The sequence below is a fragment of the Parus major genome, chromosome 5 (genome assembly GCF_001522545.3).
Source record: "Parus major isolate Abel chromosome 5, Parus_major1.1, whole genome shotgun sequence".
NCBI classification, from domain to species: Eukaryota; Metazoa; Chordata; class Aves; order Passeriformes; family Paridae; genus Parus; species Parus major.
The window spans coordinates 59,965,595-59,983,830 of NC_031774.1; the positions used below are offsets into that span (position 1 = coordinate 59,965,595).

Below are 18,236 nucleotides of genomic sequence, written 5' to 3' on the forward strand. Positions count from 1 at the left end.
CCCTCCCTTCTCCCTGGGGACCGATCCGGCCGTGGCGGTGTCCCCGGGGCGGTTCTTGGGGCCGTCCCCACCGGGGAGACTCCCCCGCCCGGGGCCCGCCCCGGCTCCGCGCTGAGGCGGCGGCGGAGCGCGGCGGGGCCACCCGGCCATGGAGCGCTACGAGAAGCTGGGCAAGGTCGGGGAGGGCTCCTACGGAGTCGTCTTCAAGTGCCGCAACAAGGACACGGGTCAGATTGTCGCCATCAAGAGGTTCCTGGAGTCCGAGGAGGATCCGGTGATCCGGAAGATCGCCCTGAGGGAGATCCGTATGCTCAAGGTGGGCGGCGGCGGCGGGACGGACCCCGCTGCCCGCGCGGGCTGTGCCCGCCATGGCGAGCCCCGGCGGGGAGCGGAGAGCCCTGAGCGAGCGGCCGGGGACAGGGTGTGAGGGGACAGGGCGTGAGGGGAGAGGGTGTGAGGAGACAGGGTGTGAGGGGACAGGGTGTGAGGACATCCATGAAGGAACATCGTGAGGCTACAAGGTGTGAAGACAGCAGTGAGGGGATGGAGTGTCTTGAGGGGCCGGGGCATCGTGAGGGGCCGGGGTGTGAGGGCAGCCGTGAAGGGACAGGGCATGAGGGCATCTGTGAGGTGATGGGGGTGTCATGAGGGGGGAAGCAAAGAGACGGGTGTGAAGAAGCACCATGAAGTGCCCAGGTCAGTCAGTTCCTCTGGAGAAAGCCGGTGCCAGGGAATGTCCGAGCCGCTTGTCCAGGGATGGCGGTGCCGGGTGATCCTGCCCAGCCCAGGCAGGAGCAGGTGGGAGCTGAGACACAGCCATGAGCCAGGTGCCTGCGACTTCTGCAGGAGCAGCATCAGCGCAGTCACGGTGTGCCCTGAACAGAGGGATTGACCCAGGCTCTGTTCCCCATGGAGTCAGCGATGTCCTGGCCAGTGTGGGCACAGCTCTGCCCTTGGTGCGTGTCACACACCCCTCTGCATCCAGGAGATTCCCCAGAACAGCTGGAGCCAGAGTGAAACACATGGGCAAAGAGTGAGGTTAGACAGCATGAGGAGGGGGACAGCCAGGGGACACAGCTCTCCCTGCTCCACAGTTGATAAATCTGCCCCAGCTTCTCCTTAAAACGCCCTTTCTGAGCCCCTGGTTGTGCAGGATCCGGCTGAGGATTGAATGCCAGGGGCTGTGCAGGGTCGGGAATTTCACATGGAAACATCAGCAAAACCAGCACTAGAGTGAGCCTTGTCTTCGCTGATCCTTTCCTGACCTCTTTGTGAGAGCTCATTCTCACATAGAAATGGGTTACTCCTTCAGCCTCTGGCTTTATTTTCCCGAGGAAATAAAAGCACGGGAGCATCTGCAGGTCTATGGAGCATGCAGAAATGAGGAGAGACCCGGGAGAAAGGGGCAGAGTATCGGGTAAGGTTTCCTTTCACACTCCCAGTTTTAGGCAAGGATTCTGCAGCCAGAGGCTGTGCCTGTTGCTTCATGCATCTGCAGACTCTGTCCCATGTCTTAGGAACTTGTGTGTTCATCTGGTCTCCATAGTTTTCTGAGGCTTTAGGAATGCGTTGTGTGAAAAAAAAAATAAATTCCTTTTCTTTGTTACAAACTTGCTGCTGGGTGATGGCACACAGTACCCTCAGCTTCCTGTTCCTAGGAATGTGAAGTATCCTCTTTGCACTTTTTCCGGGGTGCTCATGATTTGTACACCTGCTATCCTAGGAAAACAATCATCTAGGAAAAAGAGTAAATATTTTTCAGTTAGATTTTGGGGAGAAGCAGCCTAGGTTTTTCTCCTATACAAAGTAAACACAGGACATGTAGTTATATTATTTCAGTAAACAATGCTAGATTTACATTAAGATTTAAGTGATATTAAACATGTGGAAAGGAAAATAATCATGGCAGAAGTCCTTTGTAATGCAGCTGGGAACAGCATCATTCTTAAGGATCCAAAGCCACAGCAGCCAGGCACAGCAGGATCTGTGCTGGAGTTACTGTTGACTTTAACAAGTGCAGACCTGCTTGACTCTTCTCAGCTTTTTCTCTGCAAATAGTAACTGTTTGTTTGTTTGTTTGTTTGTTGAGGCAATTCCTGGCTTAGGTAATTCTTGTTTGTCAGAGATGGAGTGAGATTGTGTTTCATCATTAGAAAATGATGGGCTTGATAAATCATTTTTCTGCCCAGTAAACACCTTGCAGACAAAGGGATTTTTGTGGCCAGGAGCCAAGCGACATGGAGTGGGAGTTCACAGAGTCTTGAAACCACAGAATCCCAGAATGGTTTGGGTTTCCAAAGAGCATCCCATTCCACCTCCTGCCATGGGCAGGGGCACCTTTCACTATCTTAGTTGGCTCCAAGTCCCATCCAGCCTGGCCTCAGACACTTCCAGGGATCCAGGGGCACCCTCTGGGTACCCTGTGCCGGGGTTTCTTCACCCTCCCAGCCAGGAATTCCCCATTCCCAATATCCAAGGACAAGGGGGAATGGATTCCCACTGCCAGAGGGCAGGGTTAGATGGAGCACTGGGACGAGCTTGTTGCCCACCCTTTTAGGTCAGCTCCCAAAATAAGTACCCAGAGGCTGAGCTGTAGCTGAGCTGTGCTTGTAGAAAGGGTTGAGCTTAAGGAATTGTGACCCTGCAGGAAAAGTCTGTCCCCCACAGCTTCACCCTGTGCAGCTGCTGACCACCCCATCCCCTGCGTGTTGCAGCAACTCAAGCACCCCAACCTGGTGAACCTGCTGGAGGTGTTCAGGAGGAAGCGGCGGCTGCACCTGGTGTTGGAATACTGCGAGCACACGGTGCTGCACGAGCTGGACAAGCACCCCCGCGGGTGAGTGACCCCTGTGCCCTGGCAGCTCCCAGCACAGCGTTGCTGCCCTGTGGCTTTTCAGAGGAATTCCATTAATTACGGGAGAGGTTTCTGAGCCCAGTGCCCAGGACTGTCTCTGTTGCTGTGGTGTGGCACAAGAGCGGCGCAGGAGCCGTGTTCCCTCCCGCACGGCCCCGCTCACCACGGAGACGGGAGCGCCGAGCCGAGAATTTGGGAGAGCTCTGGCTGGAGGGGGAGCAGCGAATCCAGGGCTTGGGAGCAGCTTGTGTCCTGCTGCTTCCTCTGCTCCCATCACTGTGAGCACTGGGGCAGGGGCACCCAAATACAGAACCAGGGACTTGTAGGATCATTTAGGTTGGAAAAGCCTTCTGAGAGCATCAAGTCCAACTGTTAATGCAGCCCTGCTGTGTTCACTACTAAACCATGTCCCAAGTGCCACATCTACACTTTTGAGCACTTTCAGCGCTCCAGAGTGAGGAGTATTTCCTAAGAGCTGTGCCTGCACCTCTTCTGCAAAACTTCTCTTCAGACAGGTGCTCGCTCCAAGTGTGAGCTCCACACAGGGTTTGTTCTGTCCACACCTTGTAAACACCACTCCCGCTGTCCCTAATTATCCACGGTGCCTTGGTGCTGTGGAAATGCTAAGCAACACTCCATAAATCATTGCACAGGCCTGGGGCTGTGAATTGCCTGCAGGAGACTGATGGGGGGTTGAGCAAACAAGAGCTCGTTATTTACTCCCTCCCTCCCTGGTGAGGAGCACCAGGAGAACGGAGCAGGCTGATCGCTCATGGCTTTGTGAGCTGCCAGCAGCTGCCACCCCACTGGGAACCCGTTCACCTGGAATCTGAAGAGGGGATGGATAACTCTTTTTGAAGAAAATGCTTCCCATTTGCTGACTGTTCATCAGAACAACCCCAGTGTGAAGGAACATGGATCAGCTGGCTGCATGCTTTGCTTTTCAGCTCTGCTAGGGCAGATGGTCAAGTCTTTTGTGGTCAGGTTAAGATGGGTGGGCACCTGCTGATTCCAGCTCATTTGACCAACTCTATCCCCTTTTCAAGCTGTCAGAACAGCACTCCCATCATTCTGGGATGTTTCTGGAAGGAATCTCACAGCGTCAGCAGAGTATCACTGACCCACTGAACGTGAAAGCCAAACTTGAAAGAAAACCTCGGGCTTGCATTGTTTTGGTTTATTTTTAGGTAGTTTTTTTCTTTATTATGAATCAGAAGCTTTTCAGCATTAAACAGGTGAAATAAAATTGTGTTTGAGTTTGAAAATGCCGAGATTGTCACTTCTGCCTTTCCTGGGGTTGTTGAAGATCCTTCAACAGACAGCAAAGGAACTTCAAGAACTGTTGCCCAGTAACTGAAAGAAAGGAGAGGAGGCTGGGGAGTGTTTGCCAGCTGTGGGAGGGAAGGAGGGGGATCCAAACCAAAGCCAAGCTTTATTACTTTTGTCTGAGTACCCTTCTCTGGCCCATTTTTCACCTCTCCTCTCTGGACAATCAGTGCCACGGCAGCATTCCATGTAGCTATACCATGGATACTCCAGCAGTTCCAGCCCTCAGAGCTGCTGAGGCAGAAATTGCTGCTGGCATTTCAGCATTGCCAGGAATTGTAGGATGGGATCTGATACAGACTCACACACTTGGCTGTGTGATCACAGTGGCAGCCCATGCTGGCTGTGACTGGTACCAGACATAAATCCTCGTGTCTTGTTGCACTGACTGGCTTTGGAAGTGTTTCCTGACTTCCCTGATGGTTTTGCTCAGAGATTCCTGGACAATGTCAGCACTCATTTTCCCCACAACACTAAATTTATTATTAATAGCCAAAATAAAACTCTGGGTTTTTTTCCCAACAGGGTGCCAGAGTACCTGGTGAAGAGCATAACCTGGCAGACCCTGCAGGCTGTGAACTTCTGCCACAAACACAACGTGAGTCCCCTGGCCTGCACTAATGATTGCTGGAACATGGCCTTGGAGGAGAGAGAGGGGCTCTGTTGGCATTTTCCTGATTCCAGGAAAATGGCTGCATGCTTTCCCATGATTTCATGGGATGGGGTCAGATGGAATCTCCTGTTTTCAACAGGAAACACATCTGAAATATTGGTGTACACCCACACCAGCTGCCTTCACTGTCACACAGGCCCCTGGGCTTGGCTGTCAGGTAATGATTTGCTCTAATGACCTTGGAGAAGCTCCCAGGAGAATGGGAATGATCCTTGTGTGATTCCCTGTACCCTGCACTGCTGCTGACCTTCAGGAACTGCCATCAGCTGGGACCTGGGCAAACTGCTGCTGATTTCACAGAAACTCCTTCAGTTCACTGCCATGGGGTTGAATCATGGCACCAGTGAAAAGATTTCAAAACTTAGAGACAGTAAACCCACTTTACTCCCTCCTCTGCTTTCTGGAGACATGAATTGTGCGCTTGACAGATACTTCAGTGGGAACATTTTAAGAAGCAGGGAAGGAGAAGGAGCCTTTTGGAGAAGGTCTTTAGGCAAACTTAGCTCTAATTGTCTTTGGTTTTGTTCATCTGCCAACATTTGAGATTTAAGAGTGGGGCAGGAGATGGCTCTGGAATGGGTGTTTTGTCTTTGCTGAGAGAATTATGTCCAGCTGAGCCACAGGAACTTGGCCACAGGTCTCTCCTGCTTCCAAGATTTGTTGGTTTGTGCCTTTTTTATGTTTCCTTGCTCAGTGTGGAAGATTTAATGGAGTTTGAGAGCAGAGGGAACAATGAGATGCTGCAGCCTGACCTGTTGATTACCTGTGATCACAGTTTCATGCAGCTGCCCTTTTTGGAACTCCGTGACAGTGGTTTAATAAGCAGCATTTCAGTCCTCCAGAGGAGACACAATAATTTACCAGCAGCTTGGCAAGTCCAAGGTGTTTCCTCTGAAGTGATGATGGGAGAGGGACAACATGGGTGAGATCCCAGTGAGTTGAGCAGAGCAAAAGAAATAAAGGTCTTTGTTAGTTTGATCAGCAGAAATTCTTTGCCAAGCCCAAATTCAGTTGTTGTGAAGGACAAGCTCACCTCCAAAGAATCACAGAATTGCTGATGTTGGAAGGGACCTCTGGAGATCTTATCCAGCCATTCCAGTCAAGATGGATCAGCTAGAACAGGCTGTTCAGAAACTTTTCCAGGCAGGATTTCAGTATCTAAATAAAATAAAATAAAATAAAAATAAAAAAATAAAACACAAACTAAATTGGTTAGGTTTAGATGGAATTTGGAATTTCTTGAGTGTTCAGTTTGTGCCCATGGTCTGTCCTTTCACTGCACCACCAAGACCAGCCTGGCTCAGTCTCCCTTCCCATCAGGTATTTAATACACATTAAGGAATTTCACCAGGAGCCTTGATGGTCCCCGCTCCCTCATCCTCTCCTTGGATATCAGACACCCCAGTCCCTTAAATTTCAGTGTCCCTTCACTGGAGTCACATCTTCCCCCTGCGGAGGGTCCCAGAGCTGGACACAGCTCTGAATGTGCTGAGCAGAGCCCTTGCTGAGCTTTGTCAGCAAAATCATTGGGCAGGAACTTCCCAGGGGGCTCAGGGAGCTGACTCTGTGTTGTGCAGGGGATCCAGAGCTGAAGCTGGGAGCTGCACAGTGACTCTCCCCAAAGGTGGGCTATGGACAGGTCACTCAGAAATTCTTCCATCTTCCCTTTCAGCAGGAACAACTGCCTGCCACAGCACACGAGGGGATGTGGCTGAATTTATCTGAGGGACAGGTTAAACACTTCTAACCTTGATTTTTTCTTCTTCTTCCAGTGCATCCACCGGGATGTAAAGCCAGAGAACATCCTGATAACAAAGCACTCGGTCATCAAACTCTGCGATTTTGGATTTGCTCGAATCCTGAGTGAGTGCTGACTCTTATGTACTCCAGGTGTAGGATGAGCCATTCCAGCCCTCACTTGCCCGTCTCTGCCGCACTGCAGATCATCCTGTATGATGGCGGTGTGTCTTCCCAGGGAAGCTCTGCTGTAGGCCGGGCAGGGATTCCTAAACCTTGCAGGGAGGGATGCCAGACGCCGCGGTGACATCTGTGAACACGCCGAGCTCCCTGCAGGGCCGGCTGAGCCGCTGGGGGTGCTGGCACGGGCAGATCAAGTCGGCCTTGGGCGTCTCGGAGCTGCCCAGCCCTTGTTTATGCAGTGCTGGAGACACAGCTGGAGCTCCCTGGCAGGAAGAGCCCCTCTGCCTGCCTCTTCAAACAATGGCTTCACATTTTCCGTTGTAAATAAACCCCCTAATCTGTTTTTTTTAGCTCCTCTTGAGACAAATCACATGGGCTCCGAGAATTACCCACTAGCTGCTGCTGGGCCCTGCTGTAGAGCTCTGCACATTTTCATTTGGAGGAAAACACGGTCTTGATTTTTACCAGATCCTGAGTATTTCCAAAGTTGGGTTCTGCTGGTGGCCAGCGACTCACCCTGCTGCTGCAGCTCTGGCCTGCCCAGGAGATGCCCCAAAATGTACCAAGTGCTTCTGGCTCCTGAGCATCACTCTGATCCCACGTTCCTTTTCTTGTGTCTCTCCCCTGACCCCGCCCCAGCCGGTCCCAGTGACTACTACACCGACTACGTGGCCACCAGGTGGTACCGCTCCCCGGAGCTGCTGGTGGGGGACACCCAGTACGGCCCGCCCGTGGACGTGTGGGCCATCGGCTGCGTGTTCGCCGAGCTGCTCTCGGGGGTGCCCCTGTGGCCCGGCAAGTCGGACGTGGACCAGCTGTACCTGATCCGCAGAACCCTGGGTGAGCGTCCCCCGCAGCACCGGAGCCTGCCCAGGAGCGAGTGGGGAGCAGCCAGGGGGCATTTACCCAGCAGATCTCTCCCTTTAGAAGGTGCTGGTTTATTTGAGGGGTTCCTGTCCTTAAGAAGGAGCTGGGTTTTCCTGGCGTGATGTCAATGTGCTCCCCGGGGAGCAGGCTGGGAATCGGGATCGTTGCCTGCAGACTGCCTGGAGCCATCCCTCCGCTCTCCTCGGCAGTGCTGGCCTCTGGAAAGCTGGGTCTGGTGCAGGGCAGATTAGAGATGTGGGATGTGTTTGGTGACCACTGGATACCCCTCCTGGTCCCTTGGGGTGATTGCTGGGCTAGGGGAGCACAGCAACTCCAGCTGTCTCCACATAGACAAAAACATGAGGTGCCTGTATCAGAAAAGACCAGGAGTGTTTTACATAAAGGTTTAGAAGATCCAGGTGTTTTTCAGGGTTTGTAGCAAGCAAAGTGGTCCATGAACAGCTGGATTCGATTCATCCCAGCCTTGAAGGTCTCAAAAGTGTTGTCAGTGCCTGTTGATGGCTGTGATCCTGGGGAGTGTAAACATCACAGCTTGTCTGTTCCACATCTTTCTTGTTCATCAATGAATTTAGGAGCCACTCCATATTAATTTGTTAAATAAAAGAGACATTATCCCACATAACACTTAAACTAATCCAGTCACATTGATCTTTTCAAGTTTGGTGTGTAACTTCTGATTTCTTGGGTGACAACAAACAACCCCCCACTTTTAACTGAAATTTGTTGGAATGAACAGAGAGTTGTAATTTTAACTGAGAAGTTTATAAAACTACAAAGGTGACTAATGGTTTTAAACAGATAAACTCCTTAGCTAGAAAAAACAGTTCATCACCGATTGCTTTATCCTCCAGAATTCATTAATGCCAATGTTAGGCAGTTATAATTTATTTTTAATAATAGAGTTTCAGCCAGAGGAGATTCCCATTGATTGTTGGCTCCAGGTGCTGGAGTGAGGCAGTGTTCACAGAGCAAAGCTCCTTGATTGAAGCTGTGCCATTATGGGGTTGGCATTGTATTGGCTCCTTTGATATGGATTTGATTTTAACATTTTCCTCGCTCTGGGGTGCTCCAAGTTTCAAAAACGCTGCCATGGGGAGCAGCTACAGCAAATTCATGGGGGGCTGTGTTCCAGCTCTTTCCTGTACTGCACCCTCAGGAGCATCCAAAGAGAATTTCACCCAAAAGAAGTTAAATTTTCCTGAAGCTGGAACACCTGTGGCCCTGCCTTTCCTTCAGCACGGTCACACAGGTGTGGGATCACTGGTGGCCAAAATGGACATTAATTGTCACAAGGAACATTGCCTGGGCTCACTTGGTGATATTCCACCTCTTCAGGTGTTGTCTTGGATGGCATCAGCCTTCTTAGGGGATACAGCCATGTTCAATGCAGGCACTGTAAAATTAAGTCAATTACTCCAATTTTTTTTTCTTTTTAATTTTTGGTCAAAGGGGATCTCATTCCCAGGCACCAGCAAGTCTTCAGCACCAACCAATTCTTCAGTGGGGTAAGAATTCCAGACCCAGAGAGCATGGTAAGAGCTGCCTCCAGCTGCACTTCCCTCCCTTCTCCACCCTGCCCAGTCCTTTGCTGTGCAGTGTTTTTTCCCTATCCAAAAACTTTGCCTTCTACTTTGTCAGTGTACACCAGAATATTATTTGGAGGTGGCTGAACCTCTCATGACATTTAAATTACAGGTTGTGTAAAAGCAGTCAAAAAAGGATTAATCTCTGCTGCTTTCCCCATTTCTGGTGGCACATCCTCAGTGCTGCCAGGCCTCTGAACACACAGAGTGATGGAGGCATTTTGTGAGGAACAGGTCGTGTTCCTGTGGAAAGCTGAGTCTTGGTACCCTGATGAATGAAAAGTTTGCTAATATGAGTCCATTCACTTGTTTTTTTTTCCCTGCAGGAACCACTGGAAATGAAATTCCCCAATATTTCATACTCTGCACTGGCTCTCATGAAGGTAAGGAAACTCCAGCTTGTGGAAGAGCCCTGCAGTGGGATAAACAAATCATCTGGTGTGAGAGTCTGGGACTGAGTTTTCAGAGATTCACTAAAAAACAGACCTGGTTTGCTGCTCCATGTGATTGCACCTGTTCCTTGAGCCACAATTCCTACTACAATTGTGGACTCCCCATCCCTGGAAGTGTCCAAGGCCGGGCTGGATGGAACTCAGAGCAACCTGGGGTAGTGGAATGGTCCCTGCCATTGCAGGGGGTTGGAACATGATGGTCTTCAAGGTCCCTTCCAACCCAAACCATTCCAGAATTAATTTTTGTAATTATTGTATAATTAGCTGCTCCTCCAGCTTCGTGCTGACTGTGAAAAGCTGCTCCTAGAATCCATTTAAAAACTTACTAACACACATACCTGTGGGAACACTCGCTGGCCGTGGGGAGCAGCAGGAATTGTGCAGAGCTGTGTAAGGAGTGCTCGGTGTCATTCTCCACCTTTTCTAAGGGCTGCCTTCGGATGGACCCTGCGGAGAGGCAGAGCTGTGAGCAGCTGCTGCAGCACCCCTATTTTGAGAGCTTTAGGGAGGCAGCAGAGCTGGGCAGAGAACATGAAAAGAGCCCTCGGAAGCCAGCCAGGCTGACTCGGAAGCACGTGCCAGGGGTAAGCTTTCCATAGTATTTAATATTCCGTGCCTAAGGGGGGCTGTTCTTTTGTTGGCTCCCAGGGTGGGCTGTGCTGGCAGGTGTTGGTTTTATCCTGAGGAGAAAACAAACCCCCTGGCTAAAGAGTAACTCCGTACAAACTGGATTTTGCACTGCGGCTCCATGGGGCACTGGGGATAAACAGCACAGCCCCGTGCACGATAAGGTTCATCCAGGAATGTGCATTCCTGACAGAGAGCAGCGGGAGGCTGAACAAGCTGGACACAATCACGTGGCTGGTTTAAGTTTGAATACTCTGGTGCTTTTTAATCCTGAATTAGGAGATGGAATAAACACCACTTCTGTTGTAAGTGCTGAGGGGACACGATCCCATGCTCAGTTCCACACGTTACTCCACACACTGGGTGTTTCTGCAGCTGGAGCTGCTGAACAAACATCTCCTTGCTGCTCTGGCTTTCCCAAGTCCCCAAATCCAGCCTCACAATGCAACTCATTGCACAGTTTTTTATTCCTGTGAGCCAATTCCCCATGGCAGCTCTAATGCTGAGCTGGGACCAGGCAGGGAAGTTGGGGGTGAGGGATGGAGAACTGCTACAGAGTGTCAATTCCTGCATCACACTGATTGGCCTCTTCCATTTCTATGGAAGTAAGATGATTTATTTACCATTTCTATGACCTGGGATATTTTTCTTTCCTAATGGAATTCTTTAATGAGTTGTTCTAGTTGCAGTCCAGTTGTAAAACGTTAGAATCTTAGCTTGGAAAGTGGAGGATTACAGTAGGAATAGTTTTATAGCTCATATTCCATGTGAAAATTTGATTCCACGTGTGTTTTATTCCCATTCCAAACAAAGAGACATGGTGTAACCTTTCTTTCAGGTACAGCACCTGCCTCAGCTGACCTGCAGCAATATTCTCCCAGCTTTGGACAGCAAGAAGAACTGCTGCAAGACAAGGAAATCAAAGTACCACTTCCCAAACATCTGACCAGGGGGCAGATCAAAACTCAGGTTGTTCAAAATCATCCAGGATTTATAAATGGAGGATAAGCAGTGGAAAACTAAATTACTAAAAGTTATGGCATGTGCAGAGTGGTCTCTACTCTGGGTTACTGATGGAGAGGAAGCAGTGCAGAAAGAACTCCAATCTCATCTCAGTGTTCTGTGTACAAAGGCAAATACATTTTTAATTCCTGATTGCCTCCTGGTTCAGGATTACCCCAACCCAGTGCTTACAGTATGAAATTTCAAACTCTGGCCTACCTGTCTCCTGCATTTCAGACTGGGCAGGAGAACTCCACCTTGCCAAATACACGAGTCCCTCCTGCTTTAGCCTGGCCCCAAGTCCCTGCTGTGCTGCTGAAGGGGTGAAGATGTGCTGGTGAGCTCAGAGCTGGTGACTGCTCAGGCTCCGCAGGCACCACGCCCAGGAGAACAGAGCAACAACATCCCTGTTGTTTCTTTAGTCTTTCCAGAGCTGCTCCTGCAAGTTCAGTCCTTGAATTCTGCTTCTGACAAGAGTGAGGGCACTTGCTTGTAGTTGCAAAAATGATTTTATCAAAATTAATCATGAATGTAATTTATAACATTGGCCAGACACAGGCAGGAATTCTGCCCAAGTGTTTGCATTAGAACAACTGGGGTTTGTGGAATCTCAGAATGTAATATTGTGTTGATTTTGAATAAAAGAAATGTAGCTTCTTTTTCCAATGTACTGTAAGTATTTTACTATATAAAGCTTTACTACTGGGCAAGAACATCCTCTTTTTACTGACACAGCAGAAATGTTTTGCCAGTACATTTTGTGTTCCACAACAGTAAAAGCCCTTTAAGTGAGACAGATGCCATGCCCTGTGTGTGCCTGTTGGCCTTATGTTTCCTTACACATGGAAAACTATCTCTGAGACAGCACTGCACATCTGACTGCTTGGAGTCACTGCCTTCTGCACTCCCCCACCCCCAAAATCAGGGATTTGACTGAAAATGCCGTGTTCTCCCCCAGGATGAGCTGTTCCCTCTGTGCTGGCACTGCTGAGGCCCCACCTCCAATCCTGGGGGCAGTTTTGACTCACAAGAAAGGCACTGAGGGGATGGAGCGTGTCCAGAGAAGGGAACGGAGCTGGGAAGGGTCTGGAGCCCCAGGAGGGATTGAGGGAGCTGGGAAGGGGCTGAAGAATTTGCCAGGGAACAGGGACAGGAGGAGAGGGAACGGCCTCAGGCTGTGCCAGGGGAGGTTTAGATTGGGTATTGGGGAAAATTCCTTCCTGAAAGGTTTGTCCAGCCCTGGCACAGCTGCCCAGGACAGTTCTGGACTCACCATTCCAGGAGGGATTTAAAAGCCATGTGGATGTGGCACTGGGGGACACGGCTCAGAGGTGGCCTTGGCAGTGCTGGGGAACAGCTGGGGACTCCCGCGATCTCAGAGGACTTTTCCAACCTCAACAATTCTCAAGACTTTTATTTATCAGGAGGGATGAGGATGCAACTCCAGAGCTGCACAGAACTGCTGCAGTCCATGGCAGCACACAGCAAAAACACGCTCAAGGGCTTTGTCCATGAGCTGCTGCTCCTCCACAAACAGCCACAGTCCCTTCAGCAGCTCAGTGCTCCTGAGGGGTGATCATTAAACCAGACAAAACTCAAAGTGTGAAGAACCCAAAAACACCCAGAATGTCTTTTATTAAATCAGCACCCACCAACTGGGTGAGATTCTTCCAGGGGGAACAGCACCAACACCACACAGAGACCACACACACCCTGACATTCCCCCCACTGCCACTTGGCTTCTGTGCAATAAAATACTGAAAACTTCTGAGGTATTCAGAGCTTCCTAGAGAAACAGGAAACAGCCACGTGCAGAGGCTGCTTTGTTATTGATCCACCACTGAGTTTAAGCCTAATAAAACTTAATTGCATGATTTCTTAACAGGTCACATACACCTTTGAGTGTAGTGGGAGAGCTGGGCTTACTGGAAATACAGCGGTGTCTACAACTTCATTTATGCAACATAAGATAAATCCTAGGAAATCACATACATCTCAGTTATGTGCTGCTGTGTTTATTCCAAATCCAGCTCCAGCTCCAGGTTGGGCAGTGCCTGCTGAAGGACACGGAAGGTCACTTCTTTCTCTCTGATCCCAGGAAGGTCACTCAGATACAAATATTCCAGGTTCCTGTAAATATTTAAAAAGAAAATGGGCAACTACTATTGACTTGCTGACAGAGAAGTTGGAGAAATTATCCTACTGCAGCTGCTTTGAGTATTTTGAATGGTGACTGGTTCTACTGGAAGTTTGTTTCTGAAGTGGGTGCTTGGGGTTTTTAGCTGCAGTATCCAGCTGCATCCCATTCCCGAGCAGCCAGGTCTGTCCCAGACCCTGAGGCAGAGAGGGTGGCATGGCAGGAAGCTGTGAGGTGGAGAAGCACTAAAAGCTACAGGACACAGTCAAACCTTGCCCTGCAGAGCTGCTGCAGGAGAGGGCTCAGGAACAGAAGCCAAGCTGATCATTAATTACTGATCCCCAAGCCCAACCCAACCCTACAGGCTCCAAACAGCGACCCCAGCCCTTGCACCCAGCACAATCCCCAGGAGCCCGGAGCAGGGGGCTGTGGAAGCACTCAGTGGCTCACATACGTCAGCTTGTGGAGTGCAATGATGCCTTTGTCTGTGACATTCCCACAGGAAATGATCTTCAGCTGCTGCAGACTCTTCTGGAGGTTGCTGGTCTCGCTGAGCCTCTGCAGACACTCGTCCTGGATGTACATGCATTTCTCCAGTTTGATATCCGTAACGTGCTCCAGGCCATCTGCAAAGGCAAAAGTGAGGATTTGCTCCAGAATTCCAGGACCAGCCTGTGCTGGTTGGAAAGTTCTCAGTTCAATAACTGCCCCTAAAACCACGCACCAACACATTCCTTTATACAGTGGGGCCATAACACAATCAATCTCCAAAGTCCCTTTGTGGTACTTCAGATTTAGGAAAACCTTGGGGTTTGAATCGTTTCAGTAAGATTTCAAGAGCTTTGAAATGGGCAAGTAACAAAAATCCTACACAATTTTGGGTAATAAAACAATAACTCTGACTAAGAACGTGCTAATGCCAGAAATTCAGGGTCCCTTGCTATGAAAAAAATAAAACAGCCTGTTCCCATTTTGCTTCCTGTCATTTAAAGACCACCTGAAATACTTGTTTAATCTCTTATTTTGAAGAGAGCCTGCTTCTTGTCTTTGAAGACATCATAAATGCCTGGAGAATGAGCAGAATTATGACTTCAGAGACACCAAAATCATCCCTTGTGCAGAAGAAAAATAATATTTATAGTGCTTTTTGCTATGAATTTATTGAAATTTGTGGCACTTCCTTAGTGCTACAGCCATTTCAGGTAAAAGCTGAAGTTCCCAATGTCTTTCCACTTTAGTCACACCTCCAGCAAAACCTTAGGGACTGATAAATACTTATAAAGGGGCAGAAAAACCACAAATGACCTACCAGTATCTTGCTAAGGAAGGAACAAATGGCACCATTATTCATATTTTTGTGAGAAATGAGCTTTACTTTCTAGAATTTTAGAAGTTTAATTAGGGATAAAAAGAGACCCCACAGTGCTGGGTGCACAGCCCTAGCTAGTTGTACATTGGTTTATTATAACTCTTTTAATATCTATTTTTATTGCATTGATCAAATACATATTTATGAGGATTATATATACTTAAATATTCCTTTGAGTTCTTTTACATGTTCGGGGAATTCTTTAGCTTGGTTTGACTCTTGACTTGTGTAATGGTGTAGATTTGATTTTTGGAAGTTTTGTGTGTTATTTTCTTATAACATATACGCTATTTCTTTATAATGTGTATACTCTTATTTTATGACAAATGGGGAGTTATTGATAGTTGAAAGGTCAGTGGCAGAAGTCCTCTTTATATCTTTTTTTTTCTCTGTTATTTGTCTGTTTTCTTTAATGTTATTTAATTATATAGATAGTTATATAATATACATATATAGTTATGTAGTTAGCTATTTTCACAAACTTGAGTTATTCTTACCATTGTTAGTTATAAAAATAAAAACATTATCTATTTCTGCAAAAATGAATGTTACAATGCACAACACATAGTTTCTATTTTAATATTTTGTGGAAACTTAAACTATAATATATGTTTGTTACACATGTAACTTATATATATAAATATATAACATATAGATAACATATATATTAATATATTAATATATATATGAGTTATGTAAGTTATTTATATCTATATATGTTACACATGGCTAGGGCATTGGCTACAAAAGCTGACAAATTATACTGCATCAAAAAGAGTTAAAAGTGATTACAGCTATTACAATACAGATATTATAAATACAGATTTACAAATTATATCAAAATCATTGTGATTAATAATAATTTGCAGAAGTCAATGAAATAATTAAAAAGTTAATAATAATGAAAGCTAACGAGTAGATATACGATTTCAAGGCAAGGAAAATGAAAGCCATTAGGAAGAAGCCCCGTGTGTACATTACCCAGGTAGTCAAATCCTCTGTACATGATGCAGGAGTCGGTGGCGTTGATGGCTTCGATCTTGTACTTGCCCAGGGGCCCTGTGGGGAGCCCATTGTAGTCCTGCTGCCACTTGGGCGAGCCCTGGTACCTCACCAGGGCCCCACAGCGCAGCAGCCACTCCGAGGCCGCACGGTCGGGACCCACGGCTCGGATGCGCTCGTGGTCCACCCTGCAGACACACAGAGCCTGGAATCACCCCACGGGGAACAATAATGCTCCACAGCAAACACCTGCCTGGAGAGGGCTGAGCTACAACACAGGCTGGACAGAGTGCAGAATAAAGAAGGGATTTACTGAAAGGCCTTAAGGATACACTTCAGGCAGTACAGGAGCCTGGCCAGGGCCACACCCAAGATGGACCCAAAAACAGTCATGAAATGGATGACTGGTCACGAGGGCTGACATTTTTATAAGTTTTGGTCCATCTGCATGTCTGTGTTAATTGTCCAATTACAGCTTCAGATTGTGAAGTCCCATCCCTCTTGTTCTCTCTCTTCAGTCCACTGTTGTTTCTACTTTTGAGCCTGAAACTTGTAATGATTGTCCTAAACTGGAAAAGGAAATGTTTTGTCTGCCTGTCCTGTGAAGAGAACTCACTGACATTTAATAGGAAGCTCAAAACTACACACCTAGGGAAAAATATGAAAGCTAAAACTTAAGGCATCGTGTGCAGGGTCAGAGAAGTAAGTGTGAGTAAATGAGGTTCACTCTTTCAAATTTTCCGAAGTTTAGCAAGGGATAAAGTAAAAGTAACAGTAACTAGTAATGTAATTATTACATTAATAATATGCTAATATTGTATAATAACATAATAATATAATGTATTAATACATTAATTAACTGTTACATCTAATAATAGCTAGATGCACATGGTTAACTAGAACAACTCTTTTTTCACTGCATTGGTCAAATGCATATTCATGAAGCTTATACATATTCAAATATTCTTTTGCATTTACATGTTTTGGGAATTTTTTAGCTGAGTTCAACTCTTGATTTTGTTTTCTTAGAGTACATGCCATGATGCAGATGTGATTTTGAGAGGCTTATATTTTATTTCTTCACAAGGCCCCCTGGTCTGTGGTTTGATATTGATAGCCAAAGGGTCAGTGGTAGATTCTTCTTTGTTCTTTCAGTGTTATTTGCCTGGTTCTTTTTAATGTTATCTTATACAGATGTTTTAGCTGTTTTTACAAGTTCTTTTAATCAATATTAGTTAATTCACTATTGCTAGTTAGCTACAAAAATAAAGTAATTTGTTATTATTTCAGAAAAACAACTACCTCTGTAAAAGTGAACGTTATAATACACAGCACACAGCATTTGTTTTAATATTCTGTGAAAGCCTAAACTGTAATATATATTTATTACACTAAAATATACAATTTACACAGGGATTAGGAAATTAACTATAAAAGGCTTACAAATTATATTATATCAAAAACAGTTAAAAAGAGATTATAAACTGTACTATATTAAAATAATTTGTAAAAGTTAATATATAATAGTGAAAGCCAACAACTACATAGTTATTTATAACGTGAGGATGTGATTTACTGGAAATGGTTCATGGGTAATTTTTGGATTGTGCAGTGATTAGTCTGGCGTGAGGTTTTTTCATTTAAGTGGCAGATGCTTTTTGGGAAAAAAAGAATACAAATACAACTTTAACTCTGTTTCCTTCCATGTCTATAAGGAAAGAAAACTGTGCCACTGATTAAGGTGAGATTTGGGGTCAAAGAAGACCAGGATTTCGGGATGGGATCCATGTGCATTCCAGGGAAGGAGCAGAGCACACACCTTCCTCTGGAAGGTCACAGCTTTGGAATGGGAAGCAGATACGGAACGACCCCTTGGCAACAACCACCATGCAATCTGGGGGGGAAAGAAGAGCGTTAATGACAGAAAATGTTTTCTGCAGCCGAGGAATTTGGTTGTTCTGCTCCGCAAACCGCGCAGAGAATTTGAGGGATCTGAAAGTTAATTATTAACCAGAGACTCACTCTTACTTGTTGAACACGGCATTCAGCCATCCCCAAAAGGCTCGACAACTGCCCGGCGGCAGCGGCGGCTTCCTCAAGAGTGTCCCCAACGCCATCCTCACCTCCTTGCAGACGGGAGAGGGGGAAAGGGAGATGTTATTTGGAGCGCCAGCAGCAGGGGCACGCCGTGCCGCCCTCAAGGTCTGACCGGGGCTGCGAGCCCGGCCGGGCCCACGGCTGCGGGGGGGGGACCGTCACCGCCCCCGGCGCCGAGCGGCCGAACCTTGCCCGGAGGCCGGCGATGCACTGCCGGGCAGAGCGGAGCAGGAGGGGCAGGGGCAGCAGGAGGAGGAGGAGAGGAGAGAAGGAGGAGAGGAAAGAAGGAGGAGGACGCGCGGCCGC

General features: G+C 47.6%; 2 protein-coding genes and 1 long non-coding RNA gene across 6 annotated transcripts; 1 reads left to right on the forward strand and 2 right to left on the reverse strand.

Annotated features, from left to right (window-relative positions):
• The first annotated feature begins 66 nt into the window (after positions 1–66).
• CDKL1 (cyclin dependent kinase like 1) lies at positions 67–12,113 on the forward strand. 2 transcript variants are annotated; one of them, XM_015630994.1, is made up of 9 exons: positions 67–316; positions 2,715–2,836; positions 4,706–4,778; positions 6,626–6,716; positions 7,413–7,613; positions 9,111–9,193; positions 9,571–9,627; positions 10,125–10,280; positions 11,162–12,113. In XM_015630994.1, exons 1-9 carry the CDS (start codon positions 149–151, stop codon positions 11,267–11,269), a joined length of 1,059 nt encoding a protein of 352 aa, XP_015486480.1. In that variant the 5' UTR covers positions 67–148; the 3' UTR covers positions 11,270–12,113. The 2 variants fall into 2 exon arrangements, with proteins under 2 accessions (XP_015486480.1, XP_015486479.1); XM_015630993.3 differs by having other exon boundaries at positions 74–316; positions 7,413–7,703.
• On the reverse strand, positions 3,949–10,218 carry LOC107205905. Of its 2 annotated transcripts, XR_001522189.3 has the most exons (4): positions 10,035–10,218; positions 5,887–6,011; positions 5,617–5,744; positions 3,953–4,207 (listed from the first exon to the last, which is right to left on the reverse strand). It is a non-coding gene; the product is annotated as an uncharacterized LOC107205905 (long non-coding RNA). The 2 variants fall into 2 exon arrangements; XR_004497777.1 differs by having other exon boundaries at positions 3,949–5,744.
• An 813-nt stretch (positions 12,114–12,926) lies between the features above and the next one.
• DMAC2L (distal membrane arm assembly complex 2 like) lies at positions 12,927–18,236 on the reverse strand. Of its 2 annotated transcripts, XM_015631892.2 has the most exons (5): positions 18,118–18,236; positions 17,862–17,959; positions 15,813–16,021; positions 13,917–14,088; positions 12,927–13,455 (listed from the first exon to the last, which is right to left on the reverse strand). In XM_015631892.2, the coding sequence occupies exons 2-5, from the start codon at positions 17,948–17,950 to the stop codon at positions 13,341–13,343; spliced, it is 585 nt and encodes a 194-aa protein (XP_015487378.1). In that variant the 5' UTR covers positions 17,951–17,959; positions 18,118–18,236; the 3' UTR covers positions 12,927–13,340. The 2 variants fall into 2 exon arrangements, with proteins under 2 accessions (XP_015487378.1, XP_015487377.1); XM_015631891.3 differs by having other exon boundaries at positions 17,862–18,236.